Genomic DNA, 14,935 nt, shown 5'->3' with positions numbered 1-14,935 from the left:
AGGCCACAATAACCCCCAGAGTTAAATTCCTGAGCCAACTGTCCACATTAGTTTTATTTGCAGTACACTGCTAACATTCAGAAAAATCTTCTGCATCAAAATTTTATTTTTAAGCTATCAACTACGTTGTAAAAACTGTACGGCCTTGCTTTTCTACCCCACTACAGTTTGTGATTTTAGTGAATATATATGCCGTCATAAAGGAAGCAGCTTTGTGTTATAATGTGGAGATGCCGGTGATGGACTGGGGTGGACAAATGTAAGGAATCTTACAACACCAGGTTATAGTCCAACAAATTTATTTTAAAATCACAAGCTTTCGGAGATTATCCCCTTCGTCAGATGAATGAGTGAAAAGGTTCTCAAATCGCATATCTTATACTATGCTGGGACAGCATCACACCAATCAAAAGGTGTCGTTGTTATTCAAACAGGCCAGTCACGGAGAACAGCACGTCCCAGTACACTGGATATACATTGTGTCAATTACACAGGCAGGCAGAAAGAAACCCAAAATGGCAGAGAGAGAGAGAGAGAGAGAGAATATTAAAAAACATAATTTTTTCCCCCTTTTTGTGTTATAAGCTTTTATCGACACCTTTCTACCTTTCACTCCCTTTCCATTAAAGTTTCACTTGGCATCAACACTTAGCAAACAATCAACAGGAACCTGTGCATGCATGTTTGTAAAAACACTAAGTCCTCTTGAAATGGAACCTTATAAAATGGAATATCTGATCCAGAATGAAAGTCAGTGCCAAAACATTCAGAACAACCTTAATGGAACAGGGACAATGGAGGTAATTTTAAACCCCAGGGCAGTTGTGGGAGGAGGCGACTGTGGGGGGTTAAAAATTAAAAAAAATAGGAAACCCGACTCCCACCCGGCTCCAACCCGCCCACTTCCGGTTTTAAAGGCCGCAGGAATCCCGTCAGATGAAAGGAGATGAGAAGAGCCAGGTCATGAGCTAAGTGCCTTTATTGCACTACTTGCAGGCTAGGAGGAACAGAAGTGCTTCATCCATCCTCCCAAGCTTACCTATTAAACACCCCGCGATGGGAGCCCCGCCATCAGCCGAATCCCCCCCCCACCCCGCAATCGGCCAATCCTCCCGCGATGTCCAACATCCCACCCCACGATGTCCTTCCCCCCCTCCCAACCACGATCGGAGCCCCGCAATCCAAACACCGAAGATCACCAACACTCCCCAACCTCCACGATCCAAACACCCAAGACCCCAATTGCTACCGGGCAGCTTTCCTGTCCAACAGGTAGCCAGCCTGTCAACCTGGCTGGCTGTCAGGTGCGAAACTGTTGAAAAGATTTAAAACAGGTCCTACTGTCAAAATCGGTAGAACCTGCGGCAAACTCTTCTTTCTGGGTTTCCCGTTCGCAAATCCTCCCTCCCCGCTTTCTTTACGCCATGGAGTTAATACTCACTGCTTCTCAAAGATATGTAGATAATAAGTGTAATGTAGATATTTAGTATAGTTATCACCCACTGCCAGTACATGGACGTAATTTTATTGCATTATTCTTCAAGTAAAAGGAAATCTTCTGACCTCAGCTGATATACAGTAACTCCTGTAGATGGAAGCAGTTAGCAGAAGAGTAAGTGCAGCTGATGGTGCAGCTGTTTTGTATTCAGCAGAACTTTCCTTTCCCGTTATTCCATTCATGCAGAAAAACCCTTGAACTGGAATTAATTTGGTTTATTTCACATGAATCCTTAATGATAGGGTCAAACGAGCCAACAAAAATCGCAAAGTGTCAGATTGCGATCAACGTTATTGAAGGGTATTCAGAAACTGTTAGAAATGTGTTCCATTCTTCTATTACAGAATTACAACCACAGCAGCATGTATGATGGACCTGAGGAGGTACCCCTTAGATGAACAGAACTGCACACTTGAAATAGAGAGCTGTAAGTTCTCCTATTATAGTCACTGTTTCATTGCAAAGTAGCAATGATTGAGGTCAAGTTGCTGTATTGTGATGAATCTAACAACTAATTAATAGAAAATAGAATATTAATAATCATCATCATTTTTGCCATGGTCTGATACCACTATATCAGGAGATTTGATTGTAAATCCATACCTTGGATGATATTTACTCAGACTTTCTCCAGATCACTCCTTGCTAACCTCAGCACTGAGCAGATGCGAGATGTTGTGGCAACATGAGGGATATAGAATTGACTAGAATTCAACTCCAGCTCACACACTGAGCACAGAACAGCAGGTTTCTCGGTCTGGGATAATACAAAATAGGAATTCAATTATTTTTATTTCATTAACATAATTTTTTCTCTCTTTTCAGTAGTTGAATATTTGATGTTGAACCCAACACTTCAAAATGTTGTAGTGCCTATCTATTTTATGAACAGTCACAATACTAATCATCAATGAAAGATAATTTTTTAGTTCAGGGCAATGGTTTTACAGTACCAAGATACAATACGGCACATTTCAGTACTTAGGAGCAGGAGTAGGTCATTCAGCCCCTCAAAGCCTGTTCCGCCATTCAATTAGATCATGGCTGATCTGTATCTGAACTCCATTTACCCGTCTTTGCTCCATATCCCTTGGTGCCCTTACCTAACAAAAATATGTCAACCTCAATCTTAAAAATTTCAGTTGACCCAACATCCACAGCCTTTTGGGGGAGAAGGTTCTAGATTTCCTCTATCCTTTGGGTGAAAAAAGTGCTTCCTGATTTCACACCTAAATGGCCCAGCTCTAATTTTAAGATTATACTATCTTCTTCTGGATTCCCCTACCAGATGAAATAGTTTCTGCATCTACCCTATCGACTCCCTTTATAATTTTAAACACATTGATTAGATCACCCCTCAACCATCCAAGGCCAGTATATCTTTCCTGAGGTTCGGTGTCCAAGATTGAATACAGTATTCCAGATGGGGTCTGACCGAGGCTCTGTACAACTGAAGCATCACTTCCTAACTTTTGAATTCCAAACCATTGAGATAAAGGCCAACATTCCATTAGCCTTTTTGATTACTTTTTGTACCTGTGCACTAGCTTTCAGTGATCTTTGCACATGGACACCTAAGGCCTTTGCTCCTCCACAGCTCCTAGTCTCTCACCTTTAAGAAAATATCATGATTTGCCTTTCTTGGATCTTACACGTCCCCACATTGAACTCCAGCTGCCACAGTTTTGCCGTCTGTCAATGGCCCTTTGTAACTTTGCTCCCATCTAGACAACTTACTGTGCCTCCTAACTTAGTGTCATCTGAAAACTTGGATAAACAACTCTCTATTCCTTCATCCAAGCCATTAATATACATGATGAAAAGCTGAGGCCTCAGTACAGATCCCTGGGGAACACCACGGTCCTGCCAATCAGAAAATGTTCCCTTTCCCTCTCTCTTTCTCTCCTGCCTATCAACCAATTATCAACTCATGTCACAAGGTTACCTCCAATTCTGTGCACTTTCATTTTTGCTAATAATCTCTTGTTCGGAACCTTAGCCGATATAGACAACATCCATAGCCATTCTCCTATCCACCATGCTTGTGGCCTCCTCAAATAATACAACTAGATTAGTCAGACATGACCTACCCGTCACAAATCCATGCTAACTCTCTTTGATCAGCTCACACTTGTTCAAGTCCTCAGTCACTTTCAGTAGTCAGTGGTTGAGGGGTCTAGAATGAGGGGACATAGATACGGGATTAAATGTAAGAGATTTAGGGCAGAGAGCAGGAGAAATTTGTTTTTACACAATAGGTTGTGAGACTGTGAAATGCACAACTGGAATTAGTGTTTGAAGTAGAGAACATGGGGGTAATTTTCACTTTCGGCAGGGGCGGAAAGCTGGCAGCTGTGGATTGGCCATCTGTTATACGCCCCACCCAATTCTCCTTTCCATTGACTTCCATTGCCAAAGGTGAAAATCGGCACCTGTCAACAATTAAGAATAGGTTAGATCGGTATTTGAAGGAGAAGCGAGATAAAAAGATATGGGAATAGGGCCTGCACATGGGATTAGGACAACTAATCGTATAGAGGAAAAATGCCAACACATTCCCGGTTGAGCCAAACGGCCTGTTTCATTGTTGTAATTTCTATATAATTTTGTGTAATTCTTTGACAGTATGCTATTCATCCTGAGTGGGAGATGCTGTAACAAGAACCAAAACACTAACAACATCAATGGAATAGAAAGTGTTCTGATGTGTGCTTCAATGAATAGTTTCAAGGAGCAACAAAAATTAGTTTGTTATCTTTCAGTATTATTGCTGAAACTTTATAAAATATACCCATGTGACATAGCACTCATCGCAATAAAGTCCTTAAGGAACTTTCATTCAGCACATGTAAAGGGATGATCCCAGCAGGGAGCAGTGATCACAAAGGTGCATCTTGGGAAATCAGAGGTTGCACAGCTGCGATTTTCCAGGATGAATTCCCTATGAGCTCTCCTTCTCACTGGGAGCTCCGGATCATGGAATCACCCCTATAGGGGGTAGTTGTGCTGTAGCTACCAGTCTCAAACTCATTTCTGCAGTATCCATTCACGGCTAGCTGTACTGCACTGTACTGCACTGCCTGGCTGCCATTGCGACTGGCAGATCCAGCTCAGCTCAAGTGTGTCTACACGCATATGCAGAGCTCTGCTCCTAGTAGTTAAATTTATAATACATTGAGAGCATCAGCAGGTGTGTCCACATTCTCAATACGTATAAATCAGCTACGAGTACATTTATAAGTTGCCCAAAGAAGTCCAAGGGTTCCCCTGAGCACTTTGTAAGTGGTTTAATACCGCACTGTACTTATGCTCCATTTGATGTCAAACTTGAAGTAATTGAGACTCCCTCCTCCAGCGGTCTGACACCGTTCCTCTCAGGATACGGTTCCATGGATAGTGACATGAATTTTTTTCTTTATAACAAACACTGTAAGAAGCCTTTCTCCTATTATTTCCTCATAGATGCTACCTGCTGCCATGATGCAGCTGGGTAAACAGTGTCTTCTCGGCCCACTGGCTTGAAAACAACCAATGTCAGTGCTACTCCGTGACCATCTGACAGGAAATTCATTTGCAGCTGGGTGAACTGGCATTGTTAAATTTTCCTCGGATTGCCATAACAAGGCTTGCTATTTTGCGGCTAATACAGTTCAATCTATTTTGAGCGCAGCAAGAACATATTCCCTTATTCTCAATAGTGGCTTAAGCGACTTCCAGCTGGGACATGAACCCTTGACTCTCAGCCCAAGAGACAGCCACCAGTGCCATAAATAGATTTCCATAAAATAGGGAAGCTTCAATTCCTTCTCTTACACTCTATCCCCTAAAGTGTTTCAACGACATAGGTAGGAAGGGAGATGAGGTCCTGCATCAAGAATTTAGGGAGCTAGGTAGCAGATTAAAGAGCAGGACCTCAAAGGTTGTAATCTCTGGATTACTCCCAGTGCCACGGGCTAGTGAGTATAGAAATAGGAGGATAGAACAGATGAATGCGTGGCTAAAGAGTTGGTGCAGGAGGGAGGGTTTCAGTTTCCTGGATCACTGGGCCTGCTTCTGGGGAAGGTGGGACTTGTACAAGTCGGACGGGTTGCACCTGAACCAGAGCGGGACAAATATCCTTGCATGGAGGTTTGCTAGCACTGTTGGGGGGTGTTTAAACTAACTTGGCAGGGGGATGGGATACAGAGTGGAGCTACAATAGGGGGTGATGTGCAGCCAAATATAGAGAAAAAAACAAGTCAGCTTGGAAGACAGGGCAAATATGTGAGGGCAAGGCTGGATGGCATCTATTTTAATGCAAGGAGTCTTGCGAATAAGGTGGATGAACTGAAGGTGTTGATAAACACATGGGAGTATGACATTGTTGCTGTCACAGAGACATGGTTGAGGGAGGGGCAAGACTGGCAGCTCAATATTCCGGGGTACAGAATCTTCAGGCAAGACAGAGGGGGAGGTATAAGAGGAGGGGGGGTCGCAATATTAATTAAAGAATCAATTACTGGCATAAGGAGGGATGATATATTAGCAGGTTCCACTAATGAGGCCATATGGGTGGAGCTTAAAAACAAAAAGGGGGCAAGCACTTTGATGGGAGTGTACTATAGGCCCCCAAACAGTCAGGGGGAGATAGAGGAACAGATATGTAGGCAAATCTCAGAAAATTGTGCAAATAATAGGGTAATAATAGTGGGGGATTTCAACTTCCCCGATATTAACTGGGATACTCAGAGTGTAAAAGGCTTCGAGGGTACAAAATTCTTAACGTGCATCCAGGAGAGCTTTTTGAGCCAGCATGTAGAAAGTTACAAGAGAGGGGGCGGTACTGGACCTAATTCTAGGGAATGTGGCCGGCCAAGTGGAAGAAGTGCTAGTAGGTGAGCACTTTGGTGACAGTGACCATAATTTGGTGAGATTTAAGGTGGTCATGGAAAAGGACAGGGAGGGGCAGGAAATAAAGGTTCTAAATTGGGGGAAGGCCGATTTTAATAGGATAAGGCAGGATCTGGCCAAAATGGACTGGGATCAGCTGCTTGTAGGAAAATCCGCATCGGAGCAATGGGAGTCTTTCAGAAGGGAGATTGAGACCATACAATGGCAACATGTTCCCGTAAAGGTCAAGGGTGGTTCCAAGAACTCCAGGGAACCTTGGATGTCAGGGGATATACGAGAATGGATTAGGAAAAAAAGGAGGGCTTTTGGCAGATACAAAAGGCTAAAGACGGAGGAAGCCCTAGAGGAGTACAAAAAGTGCAGGGGGATACTTAAAAAAGAAATTAGGAGATAAAGGAGGGGCCATGAAATAACACTGGCGAGCAAAATAAAGGAAAATCCTAAGATGTTTTATAAGTATATTAAGGGTAAGAGGATAACTTGGGAAAAAATAGGGCCCATTAGGGACAAAAATGGCAATCTGTGTGTGGAGCCGGCAGATGTAGGAGGGGTTCTAAATGAATTTTTTGATCTGTTTTCACTATGGAGAAGGACAATGTAGACATAGAAATACGGCAGGGGGACTGTGATATACTCGAACATATTAACATCGAGCGGGAGGAGGTATTGGCGGTTTTAGCAGGCCTAAAAATGGATAAATCCCCAGGCCCGGACGAAATGTATCCCAGGCTACTGAGTGAGGCAAAGGAGGAGATTGCGGGGGCTCTAACACATATATTCAGAACCTCTCTGGCCACAGGGGATGTGCCAGAGGACTGGAGAACCGCTAATGTAATACCATTATTCAAGAAGGGGAGTAGGGAAAAACCGGGGAACTACAGGCCAGTGAGCCTAACATCAGTGGTAGGAAAATTATTGGAAAAAATTCTGAAGGACAAAATTAGTCTCCACTTGGAGAAGCAAGGATTAATCAGGGATAGTCAACATGGCTTTGTCAAGGGAAGATCATGTCTGACTAATTTGATTGAATTTTTTGAGGGGGTGACTAGGCGTGTGGATGAGGGTAACGCAGTGGATGTGGTATACATGGATTTCAGTAAGGCCTTCGATAAAGTCCCGCACAGGAGACTGGTCAAGAAGGTACGAGCCCATGGAATCCAGGGTGCCTTGGCACTTTGGATACAAAACTGGCTTAGTGGCAGAAGGCAGAGGGTGATGGTCGAAGGTTGTTTTTGTGACTGGAAGCCTGTGGCCAGTGGGGTACCACAGGGATCGGTGCTGGGTCCCTTGCTGTTTGTGGTCTACATTAACGACTTGGATATGAATGTAAAAGGTATGATCAGTAAGTTCGCTGATGATACAAAAATTGGTAGGGTGGTAAATAGCGAGGAGGATAGCCTCAGCCTGCAGGACGATATAGATGGGTTGGTCAGATGGGCGGAACAGTGGCAAATGGAATTTAACCCGGAAAAGTGCGAGGTGATGCACTTTGGAGGGACTAACAAGGCAAGGGAATACACAATGAATGGGAGGACCCTAGGCAAGACAGAGGGTCAGAGGGATCTTGGTGTGCAAGTTCACAGATCCCTGAAGGCGGCGGAACAGGTAGATAAGGTGGTAAAGAAGGCATATGGGATACTTGCCTTTATTAGCCGAGGCATAGAATATAAGAGCAAGGAGGTTATGATGGAGCTGTATAAAACACTGGTTAGGCCACAGCTGGAGTACTGTGTGCAGTTCTGGTCGCCACACTACAGGAAGGATGTGATCGCTTTGGAGAGGGTGCAGAGGAGATTCACCAGGATGTTACCAGGGCTGGAGCGCTTCAGCCATGAAGAGAGACTGGGAAGATTGGGTTTGTTTTCCTTGGAGCAGAGGAGGCTGAAGGGGGACATGATTGAGGTGTACAAAATTATGAGGGGCACAGATAGGATGGATACTAAGGAGCTTTTTCCCTTCGTTGAGGGTTCTATAACAAGGGGGCATAGATTCAAGGTGAAAGGCGGGAGGTTTAGAGGGGATATGAGAAAGAACTTTTTCACCCAGAGGGTGGTTGGAGTCTGGAACTCACTGCCTGAAAGGGTTGTGGAGGCAGGAACCCTCACAACATTCAAGAAGCATTTGGATGAGCACTTGAAATGCCATAGCATACAAGGCTACGGACCAAATGCTGGAATATGGGATTAGATTAGACAGGGCTTGATGGCCGGCGCGGACACGATGGGCCGAAGGGCCTCTATCCGTGCTGTATAACTCTATGACTCTATGACTCTAACAGTATTAGCCAACGACCATTTTCAGCAAAGTTAACCTAAAAAGATAGTTTAGACAATATGGTATCTGTATCAAAATCAGCATTATATACACATTGACATACATATATGAACAAAGTTTTGTGTATATGTATATATATATATAATGTATATATACTGTGCAGATTTTCATCGCTGCACCATTGGCGGCCGTGCCTTGGCCCTAAGCTCTGGAATTCCCTCCCTAAACATCTCTGCCTCTCCCTGTGCTTTTGGATACTTGTTCTAAATCTCTTTTTTCTGAAAACAGTCCTGTGACGAGGCTTGGGATGTTTTTACTACTTTGAAGGCGCTATATAAAGGCAAACTGTTGTCATTGTTGTTGTTGTTGCAACATTCAGTTTAATCAGGGTTAGAAGGCAGAGGGATAATTTGACCAAGGTGGCAAAAAGTGAAGGCAGTTGGGAGGGTGGAGATAGGGAGGGAGAGTAGTACGGAATGGAGGAGGATAAGGGATGAGGGTGTGGAGGGAGGGGTTAAGAGGGAGAATTTGAAGGAGAGAAGAGGCGAGAGTGGGAGGGAGGGCGAGGTGGAAAAAAGGAAGTGGAGAGAGTGGATAGAGAGAGGAGGAGGGAGAGATGGTAGGGGAGGATGAGAGAGCAATAGGAGGGAGGGGAGCGAAAGACAGGAGGGAGGGGCAAGGGAAAGGAGAGAGGGATAAGGGGATGGGAAGAGGGGAAAAGGGAGGGAGGGGAAGGGCAAGGAATGGATGTCAGAAGAGAGGAGGAAATCGAGGGGAGAGAGGAAAAAGGCTGAGAGGAGGGAAGGGAGAGAGAGGATGTAGGGGAGAGGATGAGGAGGTAGGGGAAAGGGGGTGGGGAGAGGAGGAAGTGTGAGATGAGAGAGGCTTGGATGAGAGAAGGAGGAGAAAGGGGAGAGATGATAGAAAGAGGAGAGAAAGAGGGAGGAGGGTGAGGATGAGGAAGGAGTGGGAGAGGAGGATAGGGAGGGGGAACGGATGATAGAGAGGGGACAGAAAGGGGACAGGGAGGGGTACACAGAGAGTGGTGACAGGAAGTAATGGAGGAGAAAGAGACCAGGGGAAAGGTGAGTGGGAAAGGGACAGGGAATGGGGAAGAGAAACGGAAGAGGGACAGGCAGCATAGAGTGAGAGAGGAAGGGGCAGTCAGAAAACATGTTCAGTAAAGAGCAAAGGGGAAGGTTGTGGTAAGATCTGGTTGTACTTAGCTGGGGGGATTGGAAAAGTGTGGAATGTTAAGGCCATCCACAAAAAGGTGCTCAAGTGAGGTGGGAGTGCGATAGATGGGCAGGTTGGACAGCAAAAAAGTTTTTAAAACTCCTTTACTTTACTCAATTTTACCAAGATGTCCATCTTGATACAGCAAATGTATTTGTACAGTGTCACCCAGTGGCAAATATTAGGAGTTGCAGTGAGAGTTCCAATAAACAGATTAATAGCAAATGATTGACAGTCACATAACATTAGGGAGCCCAGCTTAAGTTAATGGAACACATTTACACTCATAGCACCATCTATGGGCACAGTACCATTTGTTTTGTGTTCTGTAAACTTTAAAAAAATGCATTAAACTAAAGGAAAGAGAAAGAAACTGGGGCAGAAAGAAAGCGAGAGAGACAAAAGAGACTGCATGTCTTTCTTCATTTGATACTACTTCAACTTTTTTAAAGATAACCGTTGAATTTTGAAGCCTGCTAATTGTTTTCACCAGACAGTTGGGAAAGTTCAATGCTAATTGCATATGCTTGAGAGATAGACATTCTAATTCCTATCCGTGGGAGTGAGAAAATAGAGAGAAAGGCAGACAGAAAGTTTTTTCCCTCATTCTAAATTGATTTTTTTTTAAAGTTGAATTTTGAAAGCAAAGCCCCTGAGGGAAACAAATGGAAAGGGAGGGTAGGGGGGAAAAGGAAGAAACTAGTTGAGGGGGCTCTAGCCTCTCGACACTCACCCTTTTCTTATTTTCATGTTTTCTCCTTTGCCAAATATTTCTGCAAGAGTGCTTATTTGGCCAGATTTTCGTTTGTTAGACTTGCACTTGCCCATAGACTTTCAATGGGGTTTTGCACGGCAAGTTGTTGTCAGCGGGAGATCCATTCAGCGCATGCCTGTACAGGGCATCTGGGACCTGTGTGAACAGGGCAAGCAACTGTGTGTCTCCTTAACCAATCAGATTGAGGAATCGTTAATGAGCAGCACAGAGTCAGAACCAAGAAGTTTAAGTTAGAATAGTGAATTCAATGTCAAATCAGGTACAGAAAGCAAAATAAAGAGAGGGAAAGAACGATTGGAGTAAGAGACAGAGATAAAAAAGAGAAAGATTTTTTTTATATGTTATTTACATACTTTTTTAAAATCTCAAACAACAATTAAAATCTGAAGGAATGAGACTCCACACTTGTAAAAGTTAATTTTCAGTGCCAGAGAGGTAGTTTGGCAGTAATTAAGACTTATCACACAGTTAAAAGGGTGTTTAGACTGGAATGGACAAGCCCTAACTTTTTGTGGTTAGTTCGTATCTGCGATGTCAACACAGGAATTTCACGCCGTTGAATACATTTGAATGGGGAGCCAGATGACTAGATGCCGTTTTCACACAGCTTATGGAGGAGCGGCACATCTCAGACAGCAACTTTTGTATTTTCGTTTTTAACTGCGCACAACTGCTCGCCTGAAGCTGCTGTCAGATTTGCGCATAAATAACGGTGAGCGCTGTTAGCAAAACAAGTTGATTTTAAATTCTGGATTTTTATTCAAAATTCCCACCAATGATGGTGCAGTCCTTCCACAGGTTACCAACTCTGTATATTAACAATTATTTTTGAGCTGTCGGTAGAAGCAAACAAAAGAAAGGCCCCTGCTTTAACCATTTAGAATATACCATAAAATATAAATACAAAAAATGCCGGAAAGACTCAACAGGTCAAGCACATCTGTGGAGAGAGAAACAGAGTTAACATTTTAGGTCTCCACAGTTGCTGCTTGACCTGCTGAGTGTTTCCAGCATTTTCTGTTTTTGTTTCAGATTTACAGCATCCGCAATATTTTGCTATTTTTTACATAAAATATAAATACTCCACTTTGAACTTTCACAAAGTTTTCTTCATCGCACATGGCAAGTGCTATAAGCTACCGCTCAAACAGATTAACTTAAATTGTTTATTTCAGAAAAATCACCTCCGAAAATGTTGAAGTTAAATCTTAACCTTGTGTTTTGTGTAAAATCTCAAAAACAAAATTTCAGTAACTTTCACTGTCCTAAAAATGATTTCCATGTGGGTTTTTGTTCTTATTAACGTTCCATTGGATGTTGGCAGGGCTGACAAACAGCAAGTCCTGGAACCCTCTGTGAATGTCTAGTCTTGCTGTCAGTCTCAAATATTTCCAGAAGATGTATGTACTAGTGCATGCTGGGAGCTGTAGACTGCAAGCTTCAGTCTGCTCACCTAACGATAAGGAATCTGGAAAACTGCATGAACTCAGTCTCACTTAGGGACCGCAGAAAACATTGTTAAAGGTGTTTTAAGCACAGGAAAAACTAGCTAAGTTTAATGATTTTTCCAAAAATGTTGTAATTTTTGTGTCTTCATTATGTTACTAATCCCATTTCCAGTCATAAGTGATAAGTTTAAATAGACAAGGCAAGATGGTGGCAGAAGGGATATTCAAAAAAATAATTTTGGAGTGATTTGATTGGTTCTGCTTGTCCTTTCTTTTATTGGTAACTGTTGCTGACTGTCCAATTTTATTTTTTTTTCAACAATGGTATTGATTGCTGCCTGGCTATTGTTGATTGTTATTCTGGCTATAGTTCAACTTTGTTCATGTTTTATGATATGAAAATTGTGCCAATTAAGTGAAAGTGTGACACAGAAGTTTGCATTTAGACAATGTATGATGGACAAAACACTCAACTTGTAGTCTCTAATTTCCCAATGGAGAGGAACTTGGTCTCTCCAACAGATACGACTCAGTAGTGAGAGCTACCACATTATCCTGTATCGTACACATCCCATATCCTAGCATACGACACCTCCAATGTACAGCATCACTTCAGGTGCTGCCATAAATTGTTGCTGATTTTGTTGCCACTTTAAGCATTGTCGTGAAATTCCCCAGTTAAGGATGTCGCTCTGCTTATAAGTGAAAGAATGTGACTACAAAGACAGAATGGTGCTAAGACAGAACAGTCCACAAGAAATAAAATTCATATCTAACCTACCCATGCAACTTAATGTCCTTTCATGCATTGAAATCTTAAATGAAAATGGTCAGATCACAATGTTACTTCCTGGAATGTCGCTTTTAATGATGTTTCTATTCTTCACTGCTTAAGGTTGAGTAATGACAGACATGAATTCATGAGCAGTGTGACATTTACATGCATTTTTCTGTTGAAGAGTTATTGGGGTGGATTTTTTTGTGTGACCACTTCCATCGGGTGGGAGATGGGCAAAGGGGGCTTGCTGTCCGCTCGTGGAAGTGGTCCGAGGCCCAACTAATTTTCTTTGTCGTGCCTCATTACTCGAATTCTTTCTTTCTCCATATTACAAAAAGGATATAGAGGCACTGGAGGAGGTGCAAAGAAGATTTACGAAAATTATACCAGAATTGAGAGGTTATAACTATCAGGCAAGACTGAACAGGCAGAGGCTCTTTTCTCTAAAAAAGAGAAGGCTGAGGGGTGACCTAATAGAGGTCTTTAAAATTGTGAAGGGGTTTGATAGGGTAGGCATAGAGGAGATGTTTCCACTTGTGGGAAGTCCAAAACAAGAAGTCATAAATATAAGGTAATCACTTATAAATCTAACAAGGAATTCAGGAGAAATTCTTTACCCAGAGAGTGGTTAGAATGTTGAACGGAATGTCCAGAGGTAACGGTGCTGGAGCAGGAAGTGAAGCCATTGCAGGTGAATCTCTGTCTACGACTGGATAGATAGGAATGAAACCAGGTGAGCGCAGTCCCACCCAGCTGGACGACGGAGGAGAGGCACTGGAGGAGGATGCTGTGGTAAACGGTGTCAAAGGCTGCAGACTGGTCGAGGAGGCTTCACTTCCTGCTCCAGCACCGTTATCTCTGGACCTCTCCTATTTCTCATCTATATGCTGCCCCTCAGCGACATCATCCAAAAACACGTCAGGTTCCACATGTACGCTGATGACACGCAGCTCTACCTCACCACCACCTCTCTCGACCCCTCCACAGTCTCTGATTTGTTATGCTGCTTGTCCAACACCCAGTACTGGATGAGTAAAAATTTCTCCAACTAAGTATTGGGAAGACCAAAGCCATTGTCTTCGGTCCCTCCCACAAGCTCCGTTCCCTAGCCACCGACTCCATGAAGTTGCAGGAAGGATGGGCACGGATTTGGGAGCCGACAACACGGTCAAGGATTTTGAAGAGAAAAGGGAGGTTGGAGATGGGGCGGTAGTTTACAAGGACAGAGGGGTCAAGGGTGCGTTTTTTGAGGAGGGGGGTGATGATGGCAGATTTGAAGGGGAGGGGGACAGTACTTGAGGAGATGGAAACCGTTAATAATATCAGCTAACATGGGGGCCAGGAAGGGAAGTTGGGTGGTCAGCAGTTTGGTGGAAAAAAGGTCATGGGAGCAGGAGGTGGGTCTCATGGTCAAGATGAGCTTGGAAAGGGCATGAGAAGAAATAGGAGAGAAACTAGAGAAAGATGCAAATTCAGGGCTAGAGCAGGGGGGAAACTTAGGGAAAGTTTGGCTTGGTGGGCTAGGGGAAAGGTGGGAAGCAGCAGGAGCAGCTGAATGGGTGGTCTCAATCTTAGTGACAAAGAAGTCCATGAGCTCCTCACACTTGTTGGAGGTGAGGGTGGTGGAGGCAGGGGAGAAGGGTTTAAGAAGACAGTTTATAGATGAGAAGAGAAACATGGGGTTATCTTTGCATTCCAGGATGATCCTGGAATAGTGAGCAGTTTTGGAAGAGGAAATCAGGACCCAATAGTGCTTTACATGGTCCAGCCAGATCTTGTGATGAATGGCTAAACCAGCAGTCCGCAATAAATGTTCAAGTCTGCGTCCCTTGGACTTAAGGGAGCGGAGATGAGGGCCATTCCAGGGAGACTGACAAGGATGAGTGAGAGTAATGGTTTTAATGGGGTCAATGATATGATCATTGTGGTATTGATTTGAACAATAATGCATTGGAACAAAATAGTGAACCTATGATTCTGGACGACATAATTTATTAATACAAAGAGAAAGAGGTGAAGAATGTACATTCAATTAA

The 14,935-nt window shown here is 43.4% G+C and overlaps 1 protein-coding gene across 6 annotated transcripts in view; it reads left to right on the top strand.

Moving 5' to 3' along the window:
• Positions 1-14,935, top strand: part of gabrb1 (gamma-aminobutyric acid type A receptor subunit beta1) — a 391,573-nt gene that overhangs the window by 298,236 nt on the left and 78,402 nt on the right. For all 6 annotated transcript variants that reach the window (XM_067988217.1, XM_067988205.1, XM_067988190.1 and 3 more), the window contains exon 5: positions 1,843-1,925. In XM_067988217.1, the coding sequence (XP_067844318.1) occupies positions 1,843-1,925 (83 nt within the window). The remainder of the gene's footprint in view (positions 1-1,842; positions 1,926-14,935) is intronic.

The sequence above is a fragment of the Heptranchias perlo genome, chromosome 1 (assembly GCF_035084215.1).
Source record: "Heptranchias perlo isolate sHepPer1 chromosome 1, sHepPer1.hap1, whole genome shotgun sequence".
Taxonomy (NCBI): Eukaryota; Metazoa; Chordata; class Chondrichthyes; order Hexanchiformes; family Hexanchidae; genus Heptranchias; species Heptranchias perlo.
Note: the sequence above shows the minus strand (reverse complement) of the source record. Positions and strands in the feature narration are given on the sequence as shown.